The following is a 27,712-nucleotide window of genomic DNA, read 5'->3' on the forward strand; positions in this document are numbered from 1 at the left end:
AAATAGCCGATCTACAACGCTTCGATGTGAGTTTGTAAATCTGCTATTTTTGCCAGATATTCCGTAAGCCCAAGGTGTATGCTCTGTCCAATGCGATAGATTTCTTAAATCTTTTCAGATTTAAGAACTTCAATTGTTTCACTGATAACCTTTAAAGTCTCCTGTTCAGTTCCTGGGTCAAAGGTCATGGACTGCGGTGCCTGCTGAATGGCAGGCTGACGCTGGGCGTGGTGGTACTGGATGCTGATTGGCAGGCTGACGCTGGGCGTGGTGGTACTGGATGCTGATTGGCAGGCTGACGCTGGGCGTGGTGGTACTGGATGCTGATTGGCAGGCTGACGCTGGGCGTGGTGGTACTGGATGCTGATTGGCAGGCTGACGCGGGGAATGGTGGTACTGGATGGGATTAAGTAGGCTTGTATCTGACTGGGTTTTATACACTTGTCATCTAATCTTGTCTCAGTCTCCAGGCATCAAACCATGTACCCTTCACTTTCAATCTCTCCATCTCCATCTCTGTGCATGTGTGCGTGTTCATACGTGTGTGTGTGTGTGTGTGTGTGTGTGCATGCGTGCGTGTGTGTGTACTTGTTGCAGCTGTCATTAACCTGATGGCTAATCCAGGTGGTGTCCCTCTATCAGTCACATTGAACTCTCCCAGACCACCAATGGAGAGACTCGTATCTCTGTTCAAAACCACAGCACTATGGCACATTACCAAACCATTACAGATTGTGATCTGTTACAGGCCACACACACACACACACACACACACACACACACACACACACACACACACACACACACACACACACACACACACACAGACAGACACACACACACACACACACACACACACACACACACACACACACACACACACACACACACACACACACACACACACACACACACACACACACACACACCATCCAACGACGGGTACGGAATGATGTAAAATTATATTTCCCACTCCAGCAGACAAGTAGCAACAGTATCTTTGTTGATGCCATGCAATGCTTTAACCTCCCAAGTTATTTCTCCTTAAAGTGCTAGCTTGTTGTTACCCAACCAGATTCTTACATTCTTTATTCCCAATTAGTTATCTGAGCTGTGATTTAGTGCCTTTTGCACTGTGCTTTCTTAAACATTTCTTCTGACCTTTGTCTTTGACTTTTCCCCTTTATTCTGTGCCATGCCATTTCTCTTTCCCTCTCCTTTGCTCACTCCCTCTTCATCTCAAGCAGAGCTTGTAAATCTGTCAACATTTGCTGTTTAGGTTTGTGAATGAGTTTCCTCAGAGAAGATCTGGCAACAAAAAGTCACTATCATCAGCATCATTACATGGGTCAGATATTTCCTTTGCTAATTAGCTTGCTGCACAGCATTCTTTCAGCATATCTTTGTCAGCTTATAAACAGAAAGATGAAAAACTAAATATCAATCAGAATAGAGCTTATTATGGTTTGGTGGTGGGTTAAAGTTTACGTCTGACCCCCTGAAAATGTCCTATCAGTTATCGTCTGTGTGACATGATCCTTTTTCGTTGTTTAGGTTTTGCGGCTTCTTTCTGTCACAATGTACTTGAAGTTATCAGTGGCGCTAGTCTAAGCTGCGAGTGTGTGACGTCTGACAGAAAATGATTTTAATCCATCTCCAAGGCCTGTCCTGGGTCAGACCGTTGTTATTACAATAGTTTGTGTTAAATGATAATAATTTAAAAAACAAGCGTGCCTGGTGGCTCAGCTGGTTAGTTCATGGACCACATGCTCCTTGGAGTTTGAATCCAACTCCCGTCATGTTTTCCTCTCTCTGACCTCGGTTACCTGTCTCTCCACACTCTGCTATCTAATAAAGCAGAATTTGCCAAAAATATGTCTTAAAAAGAACACAAAACATCGGGCTTGCACCATCTCAACAGAGCATTAAAGTCAATGATGTGATAAGGCTTTGAACGCAGCCCCCCCATCACTCTTCTTTACATATATTATTTCTTTATTCTATACCTTTGATGACCTGATAATAATAAAGCACATGGCTTTGTGTTGTTCACGGGACTCTATCAATCTTCTTCATTGTCTGCTATTACAGTAGGTATACAATATTGAATATTATTTTTCAAGACACACATGCAAACTGTTGGCCCTCACTCTCTCTCTCTCCTTCATAGACACAAAACCCTGCATAAAGATGCTTCATCTGCCCTTTTGTCCCTCTGGTTCTCCTTATGCAACCCCTGCTCCTCTTCTGCAACATAAATTCCATTCTCTCTCTCTCTCTGTGTGTGTGTGTGTGTGTGTGTGTGTGTGTGTGTGTGTGTGTGTGTGTGTGTGTGTGTGTGTGTGTGTGTGTCTGTGTGTGTGTGTGTGACTGTGTGTGCATGCGTGTGTGCATGCGTGTGTGCACGCGCACATGCCTGTGTGTGTGTCTTTGATCTCATACTGTACTCCCCTGTAGCAATAATCTTAAAACAAAAAACAGCCTCTGTAATGGCACCATGCTGTTTGTGGGCCCTGACGGAATAGTACCATAAAAATTCTAATATCAGAGTCTGAGACAGGACTACCTGTATATACAGATCTTATATGACCCTGCTGCAGAAATGCTAGAGACGCAGAACCCAGGGACACCATAGGGTGATGCGCTTTAACTATTGGACGGTGCTCTATGGAAGACACATCTTGAAAACATTACTCTGCAAAGAGTCAAAAGTTTACCGGAGTTCTTTGGTTTTATTTTTAGTGCTTTTTTGCTTACGGTTCAGTCAGACTATACTGTTCTGTCTGCCTCTTCTCGTTTCCATGTTCTGCCCATCCATCTATTCACTGTGACCGCCATTCCATATTCCTATGGAAAAGAAAGGCATTTTAAATGGAAAGAAGAAAAAAGATGACTTAAAGAACGGACAGATGAGAGGTAGGGCAGGGAAAGAAAGATTTAGTGATGTTTTGGGTTTGGGTGTGGACAGTTTGTGGTCCCGGGAGCAAGCTGGATGGCTGTGTCAGGCAGGGCAGGGGTAACCCTTGAAAGGAACGATGCTACCCAGAACTGTGGGGTTCCTGCCAACACAAACCCTGCTCCCAACCAAAAGTCCCCCACAATCCCTTGCTTCGGCCAGGGGGGTGAATATCTGAGCAGGCTGGAGAAGGGACACACCGGCGCCATGGTGATTCCTAAGACAGCTTATCTCTCTCTCTCTGATAGCGCTGTCAAAATAACTGCCAAGACACATAGCCAGGCAGAAACTGGTTAAAACCTGGGCTGGCCAATCAGCAGGCCTGATGTCTGAGCCTGTCTCCTTCCACCTTTAGAGGTCTCTCTTTCTCTCTCTCTCTCTCTCTCTCATGCCACACAGTCACAGATAATGCATATTATAATTATATAAAGTAGCCAATTTATGCAATTTAACAGAGAACATCCTTTTTCCATGACCCTAAAAAATGTGTCAGTAGTAGTCTAGTAGAACAGGTTTTTGAATGGTTCAGGGTAGGCTCTGAAACATTTTTGTCTCTGAAAAAAGATGTATAGGCCGAAACGTTGCTGGTTCCAATCCCTAATAAACTATTTCACTGCATTTGAAGAAGAGATTGAGAGATTATCCAATCAATTGATCTAATGCCAAATCCTTTTCGACATTCTGCAGACCTTTGTTGTTACTGTAACTGTATGGCAGAGTGTGCCATCTAGTGGTAAAGTTGGTCGGTTACAACTTACAAAGTAGCCTACTACTAATGTAATATTCACACTGTCGATTGGCTCTGTATGAAAGTCATACCCGGGGGGCCACAGGCCCAAAAGCTCAAGGAATAGAGTTCAACCTGTGGTGTCATGCCGTACTTTTTAAATTGTGTTTTCTCTATTAATTTGGTCATTAAGGTCCACAGAATGAGAGGCCTGCTCTGCTGCAAACACAGCGAAAAAAAAGTTATGGCCATTTTTGTATACCGTGGCACACTATAGACAACCTATAAAGGCAACGTTTTCATTATGCTTTCATGTGACCAGCACATGTATTTTTTAGCAATAACTTGTTATTCAACTTAACAGTCTTAACTAATGATGATGTTAAAAAACACAGTTCACCCCAGAATCGAACCCAGGCCAAAAAACGAGGGAACACTTACGTGAAAAATGTCAGTTCCCTGACCGGGAATCGAACCCGGGCCGCGGCGGTGAGAGCGCCGAATCCTAACCACTAGACCACCAGGGAAAGATATCCCCCTACAAGCGTTATTGTAATTTGATATTTACAATACACTTCTCAATCTGTTGATATTAAACTGCAATGAGTTGTCGGTTGTTGGGCCGTCTAAAATGTCTGAATGGCAGATAAATGTTGCTAAACTCTGGGCCAATAACATTTCCCCCGAAACATTGAATAGCGAATGTTCTCCCCCTTCCAGTTACCGACCTTCCTACCACAAGGCTTTTCTTTTCGCAGATAAGTAAGCCTGGGACCGAGGCCTCGGTCCACAAGGTAGCCTCGGTCCCAGGCTTACTTATCTGCGAAAAGAAAGACCACAAGGTGGCGTAGTTGGACGTCGATTCTTGACATATAGTCGATAAAAGGATGCAGAAAAGGTATGTCAGCAATAACGAGTATAGCATAACATTGACTTTTACATAGAAATGCATGTGTGCATTTGCGTTCCCTTATCGTCGGCCCGCTCTGCAGGAGGTGTTCAACTTTAATTTTCGAGTAAAGAGAAGCTTTTGACGCGGTAATGAACAGACAGCAGCTCCAGCCAGGTTGCTATTGTCTTCTTGTAAACACAGTGGCTGTCTGGCTCTGGCTAGCCTGCTAACTAGCATCAGCTGAACCTTGTACCTTCAGCAGCTGCGTGTTTGCTTCGCCTTCTCTAGTTCTCCTCTTCAATGCAGTGCAGCAGCAGGTTATCTGTAACATCGTTTGTTATCTGTAACTACTGTCTTATCTGTAACATTGTATTATCATTTGGTTGACTTTCACGCCGCTTGAAGTGAAAGAAGGTAGGGTCGACGCTGATGCTGAATGGGAATCATTTCCCCACAGAGAGAGCTGGAGACTGAATCACGTAGGTTGTGTTTTGATTTGGCCTCTTAGCACTGCAGGTTAGCCATCTGACTGCTAAATTCACTGCGGATATTGTCAAATGTATAGATTCAATTATACAACCGTTGAACGTATTTATTTTACTACAAGTGTACAATCAAATCGGATCCATTTGATTTATTCTATTTGTACATTATCGGGTCGGAGTTGCGATCATGGATTGCAGGGATTTTACTGGGGAACACGTAGCCTACTGAGTTTATAGGAAATCATAAATCGATACTGTTTGTTGTTGGCACAAATATTGTTTTCATCAGACCAAATGAATTACAAGTGATTTAAATGGTTATGGTCTGATTTTTCTTCTTCGATGATTACATGATGTTACATATTATTTGGATGAATTGCCATGCCGTTGCAAGCAGATTACTCTAATAATAATAGAAATACTGTTTGGGTGTGTATAACAATTACTATCAGACATAGTAGATATTTGGCGAGCAGCTATTTTCTGTGTTGCGCATTTCTCCTTTATATTGGTCATCTATAATCTCTCAAGACATATTTTCAATTTAAAATTCTTTGCTGTTCTTCTATGATTGCATGATGTTACACATTTACATATTATTTGGATTAACTGAATTAACTGCCTGACTGAGGCAGCTTACTCTAATAATATTAGAAATACTGTTGTGGTGTGTGTAACAATATCAGACGTACAGTAGTAAGATATTTGGCGTGGCGAGCAGCTATTTTCTGTGTTGCACATTTCTCCTTATTGGTCATCTATAAATTCTCAAGACATATTTAACATTTAAATGTCTTACTCTTTACTGAAATGTGTTCCCAGATTGGTCAGCTACTACAACATTAGAGTGGCTCTTGTAGTAGAAGATACTTATCATCGACCTCCACTTAGGCTGATGACCGGCGGCCTCCTCAGCTTCATAATCAATCACTGTGCTCTTACAGTGAACAGAAGTAACATGGTTAGCCTGCTAAACCCTTCTTTTCTTTCCTCCTCCAACAGGATTAGGAGGGCGGCCGAGAGCGCAGCGTGAGAGGAGAGGTGATCTCTTCTCAAAGTGTCTGGTGTCTTCTTGGGCACAGTTTGGCTGCATGCATTTCTAGAACCCTGCTGGCCAGATGGAGAAAAGGGAAAGGAAGCAGAGCTATTTCTCGAGGTGAGGGGCAGTCGGATAGTCCAGTTTTGTTGTATTGCTTGTGCAGCAAAACGAATACCTCTGGCCTCCATTTGTATTTACCATTAATTTGTCTTTACTTTTTTATCCAGTTTATTAGATTAACTCAATCTCCTTAGATATGATATCTGAAAGTACCATAATTTACTTGCCATACACGACTGATTCTAGATAGATGGAATCTCAGACACACACACACACACACACACACACACACACACACACACACACACACACACACACACACACACAAAACACAACAGCAGCCCTTCACATTACACATGTAATCTGTTTACTGAAGGACATACAGGACTGGCAATGTGTTTATATATATATATATATATATATATATATATATATATATATATATATATATATATATATATATATATATAAGTGGTGTAATTGGTAGCAATGCTTATGTGAAAATAAAGAACACCAAATTACACAATAGCATATTGTGCTGTGACTGACCCCAAGCCAGCCAAAACATGAGCCATAGCATGAGCCATAGAAGAGCAGGAATTAGGTGCTGGTTGTGATTGTGAAACTATTATATCAAAGCTGTTGAAAATGTGCTTGTGATGGATTAATAAATATATTGTAGCTGGTTCACATTGCTTATTACTATTGGTTATTAGTTAGTTATTAGTTCATTGAACTAATAAGTGAATTTCATGTAAAACCTTTTTATTTTTGCTAAGATACTCGATAGTTGCAGCCCTATATATTACTCACATTAGCAGCTTGTGCTATGCCATAAGATGCTTGTGGCACAAACCAATAATGTGGTTTGACATTCTTATTTGATAATATATTGATCTATTTTAGTAACTGATGAAAATGTATGGAAAGAATTGAACACTTTATGGTATTGCATTGCATCAAGAGGCCATGGTTTCCAATTCCAAAATAGGACTTCTTGGTTAGGACATAAGGGTGTGAGCTGCAATGTGCTGAGAACTTGTAGATCAGGTCTTTGTGGTGTGCCACATGATGGTACGCACCATTTCAGGAAGTCAACCATAGCTGACTGGGCCTGTATGGAAAAGAGATAGTGAACATTTTGTCAGGAAAAACAAGTCTTATCTCTGAACAGACACGGTTAGTTACTGCATGCGTCTGCAGCTCCAAGCTCATTTCCACCATATGTTCCCTTTCTTCCTCTCTGTACAACACAGACCAAAGGTCTTCCTGGAACACGGAACACTTACAAATGCACACGGATACTAACTATGACTGGCATTACTTGCCACATTTATGCAAATTACTGGTTTTCAATGGAAGAAACTGTCACCATGGCCATTATAAGAGCTTGCTGTTTGTTTTGCCTATCATAGAAATCTATCTGTGCTTCGTGCTGTTTGTGACAAACACAAAAGAGCCAAGCTACTGAAAGGGAAGAGGAGTTTGTCTGGAACACTTGTTTGCATTATTAGGCCGGGGAGTCTCCGTGGTACAGTCGGATAAAGATAGAATAGAAAAGCAATAAGACAGATGTGCAAACGTATAGAAAATAACCACATTCCTCTGCTGGAGAGTGCTGAAGTGAAACAGCAGTATTGTTTGGAATGTGGGTACAGATTCCCGAGTTCTCTTCCAGATGTGCACTGCATCAGATGGAGTGGGAGAATGGGTGGCTTGGATCCTCAGTGTTAATTTATCTATTTGTAACTCTGAGAGTGTACTGTAACCAAATGGACCGTGTACACTCTGAGTTAAATGAACACTGAGCATTTAAGTGTGTGTGTGTGTGTGTGTGTGTGTGTGTGCGCGGGGGGGACGACGACGACACACTGCATGTCTGCAGTCTTATCGACCGACTGCTGCCCATCCATTAGGACCCTAACGCACTTAGGATATTTCTCTCTCACATCATCTTTATTCCTCCTTGCCCCAGGCTATGAAGGCTCTCAAAATGGACTCATTCTCACACAAAGGGCTAGTTTTTGAGCATACCGCCGTTGCATGATTCTTTTAGTGCACAGGGAACCTGTGGATCCACTGAACTGTCATTTAGGCTGAATTTGCTGCCTGTTAATGAAGCCTGACGCCATCTGGCAACGCCATTACATAATTCAATCCCATGTTAATTAATGCCTATTTATGGCAAGACTGGATAAGAAGAACAGACATCTAGGGAGCCAAGTAAAGTGATACAGACGACAGTCTGGTATCATGGATTTGATTCAATTACCAATTTCCATGATTAACTGTTATGAGTACTTATGAGTTTTATCCTCAATCTAATACGTGAATAACATACTATACAGTACATATGCACTAACAATTTATTGTTATCTTTGCGTTTTAAAGCATGGATTGATTTGAAATGCCTCACAGAAAATACTACCTGGAGAAAAGATTTACAAACTAAATTCAAAACATCCATGACTTACAGTATTAACTGTGCAATGATGTTTAGCTATCATTGACTTAGTTATTCATGTAAGTGAGATCATCTTTGTTAGCCTTCTAGTCGGGTGGAAGTAAACAAATACTTATTCTCACTCCTGAATTCTTTCTCCTCAGGTTGAAGAGGCGGAGACAGCTCAAACAGAGCCAATCGGAAAAGAGTGTGGTGGAGCAGAGTCCAGCTCATTCACCCCTGAAGTTGCCCATCATCTCCTGTTCAGATACCTTGGTTGTCACCAACCCTGAGTACAAGAATGAAAATGCAGACGGAGAGAAAATCACAGCAAATCCATCTGCTGGCTCAGGTAATCCATGATAATGCAATAAGTTTAATTTTAAAATAAGTGACATTTTTTGGACTAACCTTTCAGTTCATTACGCAGTTTTCAAATGCTTCCGTCATACGAGCATGGAGCAATGGAAGCTCTATCATGAGTAAGCGATAAAGCGGAAGTGGTGCCTCCTCCATAAAGTCAATAATATAGACAAAGGCAACAAAGGGACTAACTTCGATTTGATTTGTAAGACGGGAACATTTAAAAGGAAAACACAGTCAGACCTTTGCTCCAGTTAGGCTATAAAAACAGTTGCCGATGGTAGGGACAGTATGTATGGATACTGTCAGGGTGATTAACCACCTCGGCTTCGCCTCAGTGGTTAAACTCCCTTTCGGTGAATTATCTCCCGACAATGACCACCTAGCCAGATATTATGATACCTTACTGTAGATAGATAGATCTTTATTGTCATTGTAACAGGTACAAGTACAACGAAATTGTGATGTGCTGGGAGTACACTGAGCTGCTGCAACTGTGTGCGCCGCCACTAGCTTCCCCTCCTTGCATCTCAGAAACGCGACCGCCTTCATTGAGAGCATGCAGAGAAAACACATGCATTCCATAGATTCTATAGGGCTGGATCACACATGGACAAATGACATCATCAACTTGCGACAGGAGGCGGTCCCTATTGAGTGAAAAATTAACTATTTGTCAAATATTTTAGGTCATTTTAAGTTTAGTTATATAGGGCAATTATAATGCATTAAGGCATATTAGGCTTATTAGCTAGGGATCTTTTTAATTTCTTCTCTTTTAAGGTGAGGCAGTTTTGCAATAATTGTTACCAACACACTCCAGTTTACTTTGAGTTGTTCAAGGTAGATGCAATTGGTACCTATCCGTACAAAAAAATTACATTGTGGCCTAAATTTGAATATACCTAATGCAGTGAACCTACATTTGAGTGGGTGGGTGCTTTCACATTGCTTTTTTATTTTTGTGTAGCTTTTTTTGTTATAGTGTTTCTCATGAGCAGCTGTTAACTTAGGTTGTGTAGGGTGTTGTATGTAGACTGCACATCACGTCCATGTTGACGGTGTTAATGGACAACTATTATCAGCACACCGGCTGTCAGCAGCTGTGTAAACCCTGCAGTATGTCGTTTTAATAAAGACCATTGTTTCCTGTAGCACGACATGGACATCAAATCAAACATCAACCAGCTCTCAGTCAGTGAGCCTTTACAGTTCTCCAAAATACGCATTTACTGCTGCCTTTCAGTTAGAATTGTGTGTGTGTGTGTGTGTGTGTGTGTGTGTGTGTGTGTGTGTGTGTGTGTGTGTGTGTGTGTGTGTGTGTGTGTGTGTGTGCGTGTGCGCGTGCGTGTGCGCGTGCGTGCGTGCGTGCGTGCGCACTAATGGGATTACGTCAATGTGAATATATTTGTGTTATTAGAATTAATAGTCGCAGTTCAGTGTAAAGCCAATGAATGAATTACTGTTGTCACACAATCAAGAGAGGTCCAGTGTACACACACAAGGCAGTAGTGCAGTCTGGTTCCCCTAATGCTTAGTCATGCCCACACTTTCCAGAAAGGATGAGGAAGTGCCTGGAAGGACGGTGCTTGGGAGTGTTGGACTAATAACTTCTAGCAACAAGAAAATGCTGACTAGGATCATCTACTATTACAAATGGCTATTCAGAATCAATCTTTATTGTCACATCACATTACAAGTAAGGTGGGTTGTGCAGGCTCAGTACTGCTCCTCAATTGCTTGCCTGGCCGTGGGTGCGGCAGCGGCTTGAACAGGCTGTGGCTGGGGTGGTGAATGTCCCTGATGATACTATCCGCTTTAGCCACACAGCATCTCTCATGTATTACCTGGAGGGGGGAGCTCCCCTCCCACGATGCGCTGCGTCTGTGTATATGTGGGGTGGTGTTTTAGATCACAGTTTCCAAAACAGTGGGTTGGGAGCCATTTGTGGGTCACAGACCTATTTTTATGGGTCACAACTATTTTATGGGTACATACATATATACATACACACTTTTTAAATACAACAAAACCCTAACCCTACATTTTAAAACAAACACATCTAAGAAAATCCATAAATACAAATAATAATAATTAAAATGTTAGAGCTGCTATTTTCACTAGTTTGTGTAAATTGTGTTCCGGGCAAATGTCTGTATCTCTTTTGGGTCTCGATCTGAAGTTTGGGAACCACTGTTTTTAGATAATGATGAGGCAGCACGTTGGCCGACAATGAGTCATAAAGTGACCAACGAAAAGAGTACAAAGACATGCGCATCCAACACAAATTTGGGCAGGTGCTGAGCCGTGAGTAGTATACAAAGATCAAAAATGAAGACGCTCACACACTGTGGGCTCCGATGCTGTGACAAGTGCCTTTATTTGCACAAATAGATGACTGTGACGTTTCGAGCACAATGCTCTTCCTCAGACGGAAGAGCATAAAGCGACCAACTGACAAATAGCTACTGTGTGCAGCGTGCTTGTCCTGTCCTCATTTAGAAATGTTTGTCTGTTGAAAACCTCATAGCTAAAACATTTTTTTTAAATGATGAAATGAATATCTTGCTGATGAAAAGGCACCTGCGAATAGCTGCTCTTATTTGTTGTTTTGTATTTATTTGCTCTTATTTGTATTGAACAATGGTTTTAGTACTTTGTAACCTTGTTTCGAAAGGTGCTTTATAAATAAAATTGTACTTACTATATGTTGTAATAACGTCCTGGGACTGATGCAATAATTGTCAAATATAGAGAACCTCTCCTTTGTCACCATAGAGCGCTCTTATACATTTATTACATTCATAACAATCTCTTTTACTCTCTTGCTCACACTCTTTCTCACTCTACCTGTATGTCTCTCTCACAGATGTTGGTAAAAGTAACATCCAGGCCAAGAGAGAGAAAAGGAGGCCCCCAGGAACAGTCGAATTCATTGTGAGTAGTTCATTTTACAGTCATAGGCTGTTGTAACTCTGACTGACACCTCCTGAAGATTATATGGATTCTCATACTATGTTGAGCCCTGTATTCATGTGAAACATGTTGCAGGTTGGATCCACTGATACTCTAAACAGCACTGCGCTTAAATTCGATGTCACACCAAACAAATTGGTCCAGCTGAACAAGCTCTTCTCTCACAGTGTTTACCCTGGTCAGGTAAGACTTTGGCCTGAGCCACATTCTGCAGGTTAACCCTGTACGTCTTTGTTCGACTAATGACTAATGCAGTCGTCTCCGTCACACTTTCAGAAACTGTTTGTCCCTGATATTAGCCTGTCGGAATCAGAGACAAAATCTGAGAGTTCCTGTGATCCTTCCTCCACAAATGGACGACCACAGGAAGCATCACATGTAAGTTATAATACACTTTACAAGTCTGTTTAAAGGGGACATTATTTGGACATTATGTCCAAATCATGTATATTGGGGGCACTCAGACATTGGGTAAAGTTCTTGCCCACAACCGCTGCATTCACTTGGCTAGGCGTTCCAACAAACACAATTGGCCAAGCCGTACAGGGATTGGATACCCTAGCGACTCCTACAAGTTGGGTGCCTTTTGTCTGTTGAACTACGAAGAATAGCCTAACATCCATATTGTTCATGTGGTCAGTCAAGGCAAGGTTTCAGCCCCATCCGAATTTCATTGACTTCAATTAGTATATGTGTGTTAAGTCTGTAATAAGTATATCAAATGTGGAAAAACTGTCCAGCAGTTGTTGTTTCTTTCAGATTACTGTAGCTCGCGAAAAATGCACACACAGACAAACGCGCAGACAACGCTTTTAGAGAAGGCTTCCTGCTAGGCATTTACTGTTTTGTTTCATGCAAAAAGACAGACCTTTGACCGTGTTCTTATGTGTGTGTTTTGCTGGGTTAGGTTATATTCTATCCATTTTCACATTTTATAGGCAGGGGAAGGGAACACTAAAGGCACAACAAGGCAGCCTAGAGGAGAGGTGAAAAAGACACGTGCATCTATTAAACAACTCGGTTATGCAAATACCCGCGCCCACCTGCCTCTGATTAGCCTACTGAACGTCCCCTTCTGTGACTCACGCAGAACTGCTTCGCCTCTAGTCGTGTGTCACATTCTCGGAGGATAGCAGCCCCTGCGGCTTTCCTCAGTGTTGAAAATAGTGCTCGGAACTGGCACTGCCTAGGGGGGGACGTTAATTTACGATTCTGTCCCTATCGGTACATACTGTAACTCGAACGGTGCTGAGTCGGCTCTCCCCTGTCAGGTGAAAAGAAGCAGCTTGGACTCCTCCATGCATAGAAGGAAGCATGAGGTCAGTCCGCTGCCTCCCCAGGTTGGCAGAGGAAGTGTAGCGCCCAGGATTACATTAGATAATTGACACTGGGTGAAAAAATGGGTTACAAAATCGTGGGATAAAAATGTAAAGACGGATTTTAGATGAGATCAAAAAGCAGGGTCGGTTTTGGGAGATATTTTATACGGTCTGCCCATGTGATGCAGTTCGAGCAAAGAGCTCTGGCCAATCGGAGACAGGTGGGGGCGTGTCTTTGCGTAACTGAGTTGCTTAACCCATTTAGACTTCGATTCTACAAATGTCTTCTAAATCAGAAAAACCTATGTTTCTATGTCAGTGATTCTCAAACTATTTCATGTCAAGGACCCCAGTAATTGCATGTAATTGGCCGCCGACCCCTATTAATGTTGTTCCAGGGACCCTCCAGAAGCAAAGATTTGAGTTAAATACGTTCGCTCTGAAAGAATATATATTCAAAGATTTGCGCCACATTTTCACGTTTTTTCAAAAATAGCAGATCTACAAGGTCGTAGCTGGGCGCTCGGTGTTATAGCTAAAGTATAACAATGCTAAAAACACAAAGGGGTTCCCGTCCTGAATGGGTTAATAGATTGACGCGAACAAGACCTGTAGGATGTGTCTGATCTGGCTTTGTACTGGCTTCCAGGACGGTGTTTCAAACAGCTGTTCAGCAAAACCCCTACGACGTCAGTTATCTCCACCCTCAGAGGATGAAAGCCCATCAACGGTTAAATTCATCAAGATGAGCTGCAAATACTTCACAGATGGCATGGTGAGCAAAACCAATGTTTCTTGGTTTATGTATTTAAATAATTATGATATTTGCTAGTTTTTAGTTCATTAACTATCACTGGCATTTACCATCCATACAGATAGTTGATTTTGACCAAGACCCTTATGTTATTGATACACGTGCCGTTTCCTGTCTTATTTGTGTTCTTTGACCTGGCAGGGTGTGGTGGGCGGAGTGATGATTGTGACACCAAACAACATCATGTTTGACCCCCACAAGTCCGACCCCCTGGTGATCGAGCATGGCTGCGAGGAGTACGGCCTGATCTGTCCTATGGAGGAGGTGCTCTCTGTGGCACTCTATGACGACGTGTCCCGCATGAAGCTCAAGGATGCCCTGCCGTCGTAAGGGTCTTTGCTCATGATATACTGTTTATGTGTGTGTGTGTGTGTGTGTGTGTGTGTATGTATATGTATATGTATATGTATATGTATATGTATATGTATATGTATATGTATGTATGTGTGTATATATATATATATATATATATATATCCTAAAATTCACCTTTCTTCCTTCTATCAGGCCCTACGTGTTTCTATGCTACTTTCTCACTCACTATCTCCTTCCAACCCACAATTCTCAAGGAATGCTCATTTTTTTATTTAAAGAATACATCATTTGTTTTAAGTTGTTTTATATATTTCTTTGTTATATTTTTCATTTGTTTCATTCTTGCCATTTTGAATTACTTTACAATTTAATTTAAAAGCCTCACAATTTGTTCAGTTATCTTTCAGTTAAATTGCATCATGTTCATTTTTGTTCGATTATTTCTTTTTCTTTTCAACCCCCCTCCCCCCCCCCCCCCCCCCCCCCCCCCCAATTGCGGTTTGCGGTGTGTGTGTGTGTATGGCGCTCTGTAATGCCACAGAGACCTACCCCAGGATCTGTGTCCTGTGTACAGGCCCGGGGAATGGGAACAGCTGCCCTCTGAGCGTGATCTCAACCCCTTCAGCCGCTATGAGGCTCTGGATCCCAAGCTCCCCATTAGACTGGACGACACCGACTCAGCCCTCTCAGAATCTGGTAACACCAAAGCCAAACTGGCATGATCCAGTCAGGTCATTTTGTATTGTGTGGCAGCTGAATTAATTCTAGTGTCCTGTGAAAGAGTTGATGTTAACTGTTGAGTGTGAACTCGATTGTGCAAGCAATCCGTAGCATCCGTAATGAAATTATTTGTTCTTGATGAGCTGCAAATTGAATTGTTAATGCTAATTGACTGAAGAGTAAGTAATATTCTGAATGGCAGGGAGTGGAGGTGGCGAGCAGACGGAGAAGTCTCCTTCAGATGAGGGCTTCACAGAGCTGGAGCCCACAGTCAACTGGAGCGCTGCGGAATCTGGGGTGATGTCTCCCAAAGCACATAGCACCATCAGCAGGGATCAACCGGAGCTTCTGAGACCTGCCGACTCTGAACAGGAAGACTCTCCTCTGACGCCAATGCTCTGTCAGACCAAAGTGAAGCTGGATGAGGAAGAGGACGAGGCCGTGCCTCAGAACAGCTCGGTAAAGGATGGAGAATCACAGCAATCCTCCTCAGGAACTGAAAAACAGGTTGACGTCAACAACGTCAATGACATACCTACAGACATGGAAGCATTGAAAACCAAAGACCTCAGATCTAAAGGGACTGCAGACTTGGTGAACGGTGTACATGATATCATTGGCAGCAACAGCCCTAAGGACCAATGTCTTGATTTGGAGCTGCAGAACGGACCAACAGCAGGGGGAGGACTGAGCGAGACGGAGAGACAGAAGAGTAACTATGAGGCAGAGATGAAGACTTGGCTATTACAGAGGATGCAGGCACCCATAGAAGGTAAGGGTTCTTTCTCATAACCGGTCTCTTAAAGGGTTAGTTCAGATTTTTGGACTTAAAGCTGTAGGAAATACTTGCCATTAATATAGTGATTCTACCACAACTTTCGTTCAACTTTGACCCCTTTGGAACAATATTAGTTTGTGCTGGTGTAGTGATACTGGACACAAAAAGATCACACTCGTGTGAAGTGAGGGACGCCACTGTATTTATTGGCCACATGACGTCTTACGTCGTCATTTAATGCCCTGAAAACAAACATTAAAGTCCATAGACTTGGCTGGCAAACTATTTACATCATAAGTGTTCTAAACATGCATTAGAAAAGAAATCCCATAGACTTAATATAGTGGCTGCCACTTGCAAATACTTGCCTGAATCCCATGGTGGGAGTTCTGGTCTGGTTTTGGTAAATATTAAGTAGTTCTGGTCATTTGGTGGGAGTCTGGAGGCCACTCATTAAAAATAAATTAATCCACAAAACTAGTAACTGTATTGTTGACATATTTGAACTTTCGTTCAACATTAAAACTGTCTCAGTGCCACAGGACGCCTTTGGACGCCTGCCCCTGGTGGCCGCGAGTGCCATTGGCGCCTTTGGACACCTTTTTGAAAAAAAAGGCGTTTTTTATCCATATTTTGAAAATTGCTCTAATCTGCATGTCAGGTGATGACATGCACATTACATGCACAATAGAATTTAATTTTCTTTCTTTTATTTATAATGGGCTTCGGTGGCAACGAGGGCCAAAACTGGTGTTCACCCGGTGGCACTGGATGAGTTAATGGCCAAAAATCTGAACTAAGCCTTTAAAGGGTCTTTCTTAGCTTATTGTCTGGTTGTACAGCCTGACAATTGGCTAAGAAAGACCCTACTATTGTGCCATCTGTGAAACTAGCTGTAAATATCTTAAAACCCCTTACTTGTATTGTAAATAAGATAAGAGGGACCCTACGGCTGTGCCGTTTGTAAATAAGCTAAGAGAGACCCAACAAGTGTGCCGTTTGTGAAACAAGCTTCTAAATATCTGAAACCCTCTAAATATCTGAAACCCTTTACTTGTACCTTTTTGTGGTAAAATCGCTCAAACTTTCTTCTTTCCTGCATTGATCCTCCTACACCCCCCCCCCCCCCCTCTCTCTTCTTCCCTTTCTTTGTTTTCTTGGAAAAATAACACGATGGGAACTATGCACAAAAACACATTTCACCCACTTTTTGAGGGGCGGTCCACGTTCAGCTTTTAGTTATCGTCCACAAACTTCATCTTTAACAAACATTAAATTCCCATTGACAATTATTGGAGAATTTTACAACATAGTGTCTGAGCAAATAGGCATAGTGTCTACTTTACGTCATGATGATGTATGATGATAAGAGCGCCCCTCACTTCACACAGGTGTGATTTTGTTTTTAAAAACTTAATTTGATGTGACAATAAAGCTGATTTGGATACTTAGCTGACTTCTACTACTAAGCTGAAACTAAATCACATGTGTGAGGAGACCATTTGTATTCGCTGTATCTTTAATTTCTTGGCAAAATGTTGACTTAAACCAAATTACATCAAATGTGTCATTTCACGGCATCAGGGGTATGATGACTTATGCCCGATGACAATGGTATTTAGGTTCAAAATTGCCGTTGTCCCTTTAAGTTTTAAATCAGATTATTTAATGTATACGTGTGTATACATCGAATGTGTGTGCACATGTGTGTGTGTGTGTGCTCATTGTCGGTCATCCAGCCTTTTTTTTCTTTTTTCATTTGCTGTCAGAATCATTTCAGATAATGCTGCAAATCACAGCATTCAGTTGCTTGAAAACTGAAAAGATCTTTTCTTCCTTTGCTCGTTCTGTTGCTAGACATGCTTCGCTCCTCTGAGGAGAAGAGCAAGACTCCTCCCATGTTCCTGTGCTTCAAAGTGGGAAAGCCAATGAGGAAGTCGTTCGCCACAGCGTTGACCTCTACCCCTGCCCACTGGTTTGGGGGGCGGGGAAAGCAGCCAGAGTACTGGTTTGCTGTGCCACAGGAAAGGTGAGAGAACAGCTAATCAGCATGATTTCCACATACTGCCGCTTAAGCCTACCTGAAATACAAAAACACTGGCCTGTATGAAGGCCATGTCTATAATGCATTGTAAACATACCTGTATTTATAATTCATTATAATCTGCTTATAATATGTAAGTTTAAGCAGTCATATATACATGTCTTTTCCTTATACCTATGTCCCTCTTGGACAAATGGAGTCTAATGTTATATTGCATCATTACAATAATCATAACACATTGTAAAGCATTTCATTAATGGCATTCCTGTAAGTGTAGACGGTTTGTGTGTTCTTAATAATACAGATTTAATGCTTATTTTTTTCTTCACTTAAAGCACCAAATGACCACTTATATTGACTTGTAATCACAGTCTAATACTTTACAAAAATGTTATTAATGCATTATGTATGGCAACTATAAGAATTATAATGTACTACAATCCTGGCTAAAGACAAACGACTGACCAGCACTTATTAGAAGTATTATGAAATTTGACTCATGTAATTATAAAATGCATTATGTGTACATGGGCAAGAGTACTTTTAGCTGTAATTATACATTGTCATAATGAGATTCTAATACACGAAAAAGTATTTATAATGCATTCTAGACATGGGTTTCACTGAAAGGGTTAACGAAACATCTGTTTTGTTTGTATGTGTGTCTTCATTGATGTGCTTCTTCCTGATCCGTTCCAGGGTCAACGACCTGTATGCATTCTTTGTCCAGTGGTCTCCGGATGCGTATGGGAAGGATGCTCGGGAGCAGGGATTCGTGGTAGTGGACAAGGATGAGTTGGATATGGTTGATAACTTCTTCAGTGATCCCGCATCTTGTAGCTGGGAGGTAAGCTCAGTAGACTAGGAATAGGCAGTTTTTACGCTGCACACAGGTCACGGTATTTAAAGCTAGGCTTGTCTGTCTGTATTAGTATGCATGTCTGTCCACTCAAAAGTAGACCAATAACAGCATATTCCATTCTAACTTTGGCTAAATGGAATATTGGCATATTCCATTTAGCCAATAGAGGCATAGACCATCCACACTAGAACACATGTAGCCAGTCTGTGCTTTGGCACTGAACATTACATTGTGACACAAATAATCATGCTAAGTATTGATGAAGGTTAGACAGGGAGGCCATGCCGTTATTATCACTCTCTACAACATTCTCAAGACAAGTATTTTATTTATTTATTCAGTGATTTGGAAAACCCCCTGGTCCGCCCCGGTAACAAGATGTGCACATGCACACACTACAGTGGGGGGGCACGCGACCGGCCAACAGCACACACACCAAGGCCCGCCCCCACTCGATCATGATTGGCGGAAGGCCCTGATTGGATGAAGGCTGGGCCACCTAGCCAAAAACTAAACCTATGGTTTTTTTGACCCCCAGGGGTTAACTGGGGACAGGGAGGAACTCCTTATATGGTCAGCTCTATAGTAGGGAGGATTATCACAACAAAACAAAAAAAATAAGTGATATTTGAATTAAGTGAAATCACTGAATATACCTTTAACTCTTTGAGAGTTTCAAGGATTTCTATATAGTAGGTAGACTTCTCTATGGCATAATCCCGTTTTTGAATGATTTATTGAAAATTCTCTGTTGTGAATGTGTGACAACGAAAGACCTTCAGAGAAAGCTTGACTTGATAAAATGTTTAGTTCTTGTGTTGGAAGCCATTTAAAAGAGCCTGCATTTACACTGGGTAGTGTTTCTAGGACAACAAAAAAAGTTATGCCCGGTTGAAGTTTTATTTTCTAAATAACTTTTCTGCTGGGCGTACATAGCCATGCAATATCTCATTTTAAAGGGTGAGTTGTCTAGTTAAATTAAAATGAAATAAAAAGTTTCTCACATGTACCACTGTAGATATTTTGCCATCTATAAATAGCATGGTCAGTCATGATCAATCTGACCTATCCAGCTAAAAGTCCCCCTAGCTCTGAATTGGAACATCATATAAACTCAATTCTTTTTTGGGGTAAAATTAGACATTCTAACGCACATTTTGATATATACCATGTTTACATAGTCTTACCAGTACCTTGTCTATTCATGCATGTATCTCAAAAACCTGTTATGAAGAAACACAGTTTTGATAAAAAACACATCCAAGGACATTGTTTTGACATGACTTGGTGCCCATGATATGTATCAAAATATAGACTTGAATGTTTGTATACTGTGTAAATCACAGTTGAAACTTGCTTAGTCATATACAATAAACCTCACAATAGTGAACAAAATAGTCATGACAGGTCTAACTCATTGTAAAAGCGTATTTTATTTTTTACGACTAACATAATAAAATGATAAATATTACAGAAAATAAATAGGCCTACATACAAAACAGTTACTCCTCCCCTAGCTCTGATCCATAGCTCTAAATGCGCATTTAGAGCTATGGATCAGAGCTACTTCTCCCAAATGTCCCCAAACCCAGTCCTTGACGGTGTGTGTGTGAGTTAACCTGACTCCGCCAGATGGGGCAGCAGAGAGTACACTGTGTTCCCCCTCCTGCTCCCATCTGGGAACTCTCAGGCAGACTTGATGCCCGGCCACAAAACGGCCTGGCCAATCAGCAGCAGCTTCTAGCTTCTAGCTGCTGCTGATTGGCCAGGCCGTTTTGTGAGCAACTTCTAGCAGCAGATTCTAGCTTCTAGCTGCTGCTGATTGGCCAGGCCGTTTTGTGGCCGGGCATCAAGTCTGCCTGAGAGTTCCCAGATGGGAGCAGGAGGGGGGAACCCAGTGTACTCTCTGCTGCCCCATCTGGCGGAGTCAGGTTATGTGTGAGTAGGCTAAATAAAAAAAACACCCAAAAACTGCCCCCCCTGAAATGAATGAATGAATGAATCCGGTTCAGTGTCGGAGAGCGCCATCGCAGTCTTGACTCTTCATCCTCCTCCTCCTCATCTGATGCCAGTTCTAAATATATAAAAAGAAATAAACATTTTAGCTGTAGTCAGTGCACGCTACTATTACATGGCGTTTTACCCGGCTGCTGGCGATCAACTGATTTTATTGTGCAGTGTCTTTGTGGGCCGAGTCGTGGCATGACAAATACAAATAGATGCTTGTATAAGTAGTATCACGATAAAATAATATGGCGACGTTAGAATAAAACACCAATGAGTGATCGCTGGTAATGTAGCTAGCTGCCCAGGGTACATCCAGCACCATTGCGTCGCAATCATCCAGCAACATTGGTACTGGCTATTTCCCGGGCTTGTGGCCCGGCCAATAGCCAGTACCATTTGTGCAGTGTTTGTTAGCAACTACTACTAGCCAACAGCCAGTGGAATGTGGTGACGCGATGGTGCTGGATATACGCTGGGCAGCTACATTACCCGCGATCACTCATTGGTGGTGTCATTCTAACGTCGCCATATTATTTTATCGTGATACTAATTATACAAACATCTATTTGTATGCCACGATTCGGCCCACAAAGACACAGTACAATACATTCATTTGATCAGATGTTTTTGTTAGCTACGTCGATCACCTATAGTACCGACCCTTGTTATATATTCTCCGACTATGCCTGTCACGATGACTAAACCAGTTAGATCTATCCATATATGGTTCTACCACATCTATCTGATATCAGCACTAGGTCGGCTCGGGCCAAATATAGGGATCGTCTTACTAGACATGTCATATTAGGGCATTTTCGAATACAATAAAATGACCTTTTAGCGAAGGCATCAGCCTTGGTGGTAACTCCGGTGGGGAGAAGAAAAAACATTGCACACGTGTAATCCGCGAGGGTGGATGTTGCAGCCCGGCCAACGGTCTGGGACTGGAGAATGCCACTGGACACGGATGGATCATTTTTCAGATTGTTTTTTTTGCGGCGACTGCAAACCTGGCTGAAAAACTCTTCCTCCAGTGCCCACCTCAGAGGAGTCAAGTAACCAACCCCCCTGTTCACTGGGGGCTGGGCGTCAGTTTCCAATAGGAAAGCATACACGTGTGTCACGTGACACGGGAATTCTGGGTAATGTAGTTGGAATATAAACTCAGGAATTTAAACAGCGCTCCGGAGCATATTAATATGTTTAGATTAATAAGAAACGAGAAAGACGCCAATTGGCGTCATTGCTCTCTTCCAGAATGTAATTAATTGCTCTTCTAAGGGTTAAAGACTGCTGGCGTTTTATTTTGATGGTAACTGTTTTATAGACGCAATTTTACACTCAAGGGACGGTGGCTTTATCATATTATTGACACAGTGCTTCCTTATTTATAACTGTCGTCACTCAGTGAGACGCAAAGATGGTGACCGGCACTACGTCATCCTGGGTGGGTCTCTGCCCTAAGCCTGTTCTTTCCCTATAGACAATAATGAAAGATAAAAGAGTCTGCACACTGTAGTGTTATTTATTGACAATCCACCAGCAGTGATGTTTTCAAGCTAATGCTCTTCATCCAACTGCAAGTCATAAACTAATCAATCTAAACTTTAGTGTGTGAGTCCTAGTCATTTTATTTATTCACCATCTAACTATTTGAATAACCATGTGTTTGAACTGTGCTCGTTGTTCCCAGATCATCACCATCAATGAGGCAAAGCGCAGGCAGAGTTTCGGCAGCTATGACGGAGACTTGACAGTGGAAGCACTGCCCATCCTCAGTGATATCAGTGCTCTACTTGAGGACACACACATTGAAAAGGTAAGCCTGATGTCCATTCTGTCGTACAACCATGTCACTTGCCGAGAAGAGCGGAGAGATATGCAAGCAAAGTCGTATAAATCGGCTCTGAGACGGCAAGCGACACTCCACCACCGTACAACAGAGTATAAATTAAGCTTTACTTGTTGCTAGATACTTCACGTAATCCCAAACATAAACAGGCCAGTCTCTCTCTGTCTGATTGTTTGCCTGCCATTCAGCTTGCATGCCGCTTACCAGCCCGAGTGCAGGCTTACCCTTGGAGACTGGTCTACAGCACTGCACAGCACGGGACCAGCCTGAAGACCCTGTACAGGATGCTGCTGGATGTGGACAGTCCTGTGCTGCTGGTCATCAAAGATGTGGACAGCCAGGTATACAGTATTTTCAGTTTCTCCTGCGTTGGACTTGCAAATTGAAAATGTGTTGCACCTGCAATGAAAATAAAGTTATTGAATTTGATTGAAACCTTGTACATTGCATGCACATGCATACATGTATCCAGATGCTAATGTTTGCGGATAAAGGTCGATTTTAAGCCCGATGTTAGAATTACAGCTCTTTGCATAAGACTAGCTGTGCCCCCACAGAGTTTGGGATCACATCACTGTCATTTGGCTTGGGCAACATTCAATTTCGAGTAACCTATATCACTTATTAAAATAATTCTGATTTCTAATTGAGAGTCTAAAACAAAATAGCCTTATAGTAATAGTATAGCTCCAGCAAACTTATGATACTGTGACTTGTGTTCTCTCTCTCTCTGTCCATGGTGGAAGTGCATATTTAAGCACTATTTTGGTTATTAAGATATTTTGGTACTCACTATAGCCTAATGCTATATAGCCTAATGAACAACTAATGAAGCAAACCAACTTGGGTGTGTGTGCGTGGGAACAGCTGCCCGGGTGCTGCGGACTCCCGATTACAATATATTTCGAGAAAGTGTCCCCTGGCATGAATATGTCGGGTAATGTGAAAACCGTGTAGTGTGCCCAGTCTCAAGAGAAAAAAACGGCAAGGATTTATTCCAATTTAATCTGATAGTCTGACATGGTAGGACGTGAATGATAATAAAGGATTGTGCAGTGCGTACAGGCCTTAATCTAACGAAACACTTCAAATAGCCCTTAGTAACTCAAGGCATGAGGTTAAATTGCCAGAGCATTTCCAGTGCAACTTATAGTGGTTTGATTCTTCACTAATCATTTCTTCAACTAGTATGCAACTTTCTCTAATATCTGCATACACAGTGCATGCAGATCAGTAAAATGTGCATATGAGGAAATAGTCAGTTTACTGTTAATGTATTCGATCCTGTACTTTATTATCCTTCTTTCACTCAGGTGTTTGGGGCATTCTCTACTCATCCTTTCAAAGTGAGCGAGTACTGCTATGGCACTGGAGAAACGTTCCTCTACAGCTTCTGTCCTGAGATCAAGGTTTGTACCAAGTTTACATATGTTTACAGTTTGGTTTGGGTGAATTTTCAAAGCAAATTGCATACAGTTTGGTTTGGGTAAATTTTCAAAGCAAATTGCAAATCTGTCTTAAAGATGATTCAAGTGGTCAATTCTGACATGGTTTGCTATTTCTTCGGCAGGTGTATCGCTGGACAGGGGAGAACTCGTACTTTGTGAAAGGCTCTACTGACTCTCTCCAGATGGGAGGAGGAGGGTAAGTAGATATGCAGTAGCCTACATAACCTGTAGACCAGCTCAGTGGCCTTGTGGTTAGAGTGTCCGCCCTGAGACTGGGAGGTTGGGGTTCAATCCCCGGCCGGGTCATACCAAAGACTCTAAAATGGGACCCAATGCCTCCCTGCTTGACACTCAGCATCAAGGGTTGGATTGGGGGTAAGTCCCTGCGACATACTAGCGTCATGTCCAGGGGGTGTACTTGTACATCATGTCCAGGGGATGTACTTGTACATCAAGCTGCCTCACGCTACAGAAACAGGAGATAGGCTCCTGCCCTATGGGCCTCATGGCTCGGCAAGGCTACTTACTACTACTACTACATAACCTGTCAGTCGTCAGCCTGATAAGTGTTCACAGTACATTAGCTAAAGAGGTTTGAGCATTAAGTGAGTTGGTAATATAGTGCCATTTCCTTATTGTCCCATGGTATCCATTTTTGTATACCTATTATAAACTGCAGAGTAATGTTCAGTGACAACTTCAGTTGGGAGCCGTGTCCTGTGATTGTATGTGAATTCATTCCAAATGCAATCCTGGACTCCAGGATGAGCTTCAAAGGTTCAAACCCCATGCCACACACGCGCATGAAAAAGCCTAATATATTGCTTCATCCAAACTACTGATTTCCTCTATTCACGCCACTGCTTCTTTACACTCTCCATCCTGTGCAGTGGTCAGTTGGGGTTGTGGTTGGACGCTGAGCTGCACCGGGGCACCACCACCTGCTGTGCGACCTTCAACAATCAACCCCTTGCTGCTCAGCAGGACTTCAACATCCACAGTGTAGAGGTCTGGGCCTTTGAGTAGCTTTGCTCGATGCTGCCACATCCGCAGTCACACCCTGCCCCTCTGAAACCTTCAAATCCCAAGTCTGCATATGTACTGTATCTTATTTACCACTATGAGGCATCACTAGCCACCCACATAACAACTAAACTTTTTGTGTGTGTCAATGTGAATAATGAGGAAATAGTCAGGATTTGTCCATTTCTTATACGAAGTGACTGAGAAGTGAATTAAATGGATAAGATGGCCTTCTGGATTGCTCTCATTTGGAAGCGCTCACCAGTCTGAAATTATTATTTGGACAGTGTTTGGAGGACGTGGATATCAACTGCTGAGTTTTGGGTTATATTTGGTGGTTGTGCCCCAGGCCAGCTTACTGTGGGTCTGGCTTGTTGTCCCATGAAGAGAGGAAGTGTGAAATGTCACTGCTGTTATTTCCTCTCACTTATATGCTGCCTTAGACATTCCACAATGCCTCCAATTATCCCAGCATGCAGGACTGCCTTACCACTACGTACCGAAAGGTAAGGGAATATAAGGGTGTGTGTTAACCCTATGACTGAGGGCCAAAGGACCCCTGTATGCTTATGTTACTGTTGAAGTTATATGAAAAAAAGCTGGCTTTATAATCTGTATCAAAAAAGGGTGTCCGGTTGTTGTAATGTGTATAATTGGGAATATGTACAGTTGGCAAAAACGGGAGTTTTTTTCCCCCTACTGTGTGTAGGAGTGGTTGATGCATTTGTGATTTCAATGATCTGCATACCCTCCAATTTAAACCCACTTTAAAAGCAGACAGAGGAGTTAAGTGTTTACAGTGAGGAATGATGTACTTTCCTCAGAAGCCGATTCCTTAGTGTTATCATATTTGGAGTCATCGTTTTGACAGAATGTTCCATTGCATTTCCCCTTGTATATCATTTTCATATCATGTCCCTTTCACAATATAAAACAACTGGTTTGCCAGATGGGTAACGTGCAAAGGGAAATGTGGGACAAAGTTTTATTTTTAATTTTTTACCCTTTTTCTGTTCATATTTTTTACAAGATTTTAAATTTATATTTTTACACAATTTGTTTTCCCTTTTTTTTTTTTATGGTTTTAAGTTCTCATTGTTTTTTTTTGTATGTTATGCTGAATGTGACTGTCCATGTTTCTTTACTTTACCATCCAAAACAATTGAATACAAAAATCCCTACAAGCACTACATGAGACAAAACAACAAAAAACATCCAGTGTCAGTATTGAATTCTTATCTCAGTTGAACCAATTCTATATACAGTACTTGGTTTTTGTGTGGTCATTGTTAGAAAAGGGCTATATCCAGTATTAGTGTAGCACCGATGCCACTTTGCACTGCGGGACGTAGGAACATTTCATTGCTTCTATGGATAAGACTTGGCCTTTGTAGTTAACCACTTACATTCTAGACTAGTAAACAGGACCTCAGTCGACTCTACTTGGACCGCTTTATTCCGTTTACACCGGTTCTCTTTCCCAAAAATAGCTAATCTACAAGCTCACATCGTGTCACATTGCAATGCGTTGTGAGCTTGTAGATCGGCTGTTTTTGTCTAATGTAACTCAATGTTGTTCAAGTGTTTAACTTAACCACTTAAACGTTATAGCGACTCTATTCTGGGCATATTGTAAAAGGTCTATCTACAAGTTAGTGTTGTGGCGTATTGTGAGATCAGTTATCGGTTATTTCCTGCAGAGATTTGATATCGAGGAGAAAAAATAAGTCCAAAGATAGACTCCTGGAGGACCCTGCCCCGGTCAACGAAGTATAGGGTTAAAGTGGTTAAAGCATTTCTAAAATGTAATGTTACTGAATGTGGTTTGGTTACCGCTACATAAGGGAAGCTGTTTGTTCATTCAATACACACGACCAAAAGGGAAAATCTGCAGTTTTAATGCACTTTGAGGCCCAGTTTACCAGCTATCATAGAAAAAAAGGTCATTAATATCCTGTGTTTTACACATCAACCTTTCACGGTGTGGTAGTGGTGCATGAAATACGGTATGCAATATTGAAAAACATTCATCATTGCTATGGCATCGCCCACGCTATTCACTATCTATTCATGTGAACATGACTTGTGTCCTTTTAAGTGTTTGACTGTGAATGCTCAAAGTATTATTTCCTGTGAATCCAAAACTGCCCTACTCTATATCACTGAGGAACTATTTATGGTGTTGTCAATGCTATCACATTTAAAGCTAAATAAATGCTAATATACAGCAATGCCTATTTTTTTTGTTACTCCAATCGAATTACATCTGATGTCAAGATGTCAGATGTCTGGTGATCATATTACACATATTACCCAGAAATAATCTTTTCCCACTCAAACATCCCACTGAAGTTGAACAACAGCAACACCTGCTACAGAATATAGTTTGCTATAGTTACTCAGAAAATGTAGTTTATAAACACCACACAAAAAATGTCAGTATTCAGAATATATAGTCACTCATTATGTTTTAATATTTTTAATTGTATTTTCAATAGTTTTAAACTATCATTCTGTGGTTGCAGACACACTCTATGTTGCAGACTCTTTCGAACACCCCAGAGACCGCTGTTGTTTCAGTACAGACCTG

General features: G+C 41.8%; 2 protein-coding genes across 5 annotated transcripts in view; one reads left to right on the forward strand and one right to left on the reverse strand.

Annotated features, from left to right (window-relative positions):
* LOC306941530 (visual system homeobox 2-like) overlaps positions 1-27,712 on the reverse strand; it is a gene marked incomplete at its 5' end in the record, with an annotated part of 242,961 nt that overhangs the window by 18,421 nt on the left and 196,828 nt on the right. The window lies entirely within an intron of this gene.
* Positions 4,483-27,353, forward strand: ncoa7b (nuclear receptor coactivator 7b). 4 transcript variants are annotated; one of them, XM_079525430.1, is made up of 17 exons: positions 4,483-4,581; positions 6,063-6,216; positions 8,767-8,954; positions 11,835-11,902; positions 12,017-12,124; positions 12,218-12,319; positions 13,910-14,035; positions 14,216-14,400; positions 14,930-15,084; positions 15,311-15,880; positions 17,744-17,915; positions 18,630-18,777; positions 22,493-22,618; positions 22,840-22,992; positions 23,965-24,060; positions 24,222-24,295; positions 24,990-27,353. In XM_079525430.1, exons 2-17 carry the CDS (start codon positions 6,179-6,181, stop codon positions 25,123-25,125), a joined length of 2,445 nt encoding a protein of 814 aa, XP_079381556.1. In that variant the 5' UTR covers positions 4,483-4,581; positions 6,063-6,178; the 3' UTR covers positions 25,126-27,353. The 4 variants fall into 4 exon arrangements, with proteins under 4 accessions (XP_079381556.1, XP_079381557.1, XP_079381558.1 ...); XM_079525431.1 differs by lacking the exon at positions 4,483-4,581 and adding an exon at positions 4,597-4,721; XM_079525432.1 differs by lacking the exon at positions 4,483-4,581 and adding an exon at positions 4,749-4,892.

This window comes from Electrona antarctica, assembly GCF_951216825.1.
Source record: "Electrona antarctica genome assembly, chromosome: 17".
Taxonomy (NCBI): domain Eukaryota; kingdom Metazoa; phylum Chordata; class Actinopteri; order Myctophiformes; family Myctophidae; genus Electrona; species Electrona antarctica.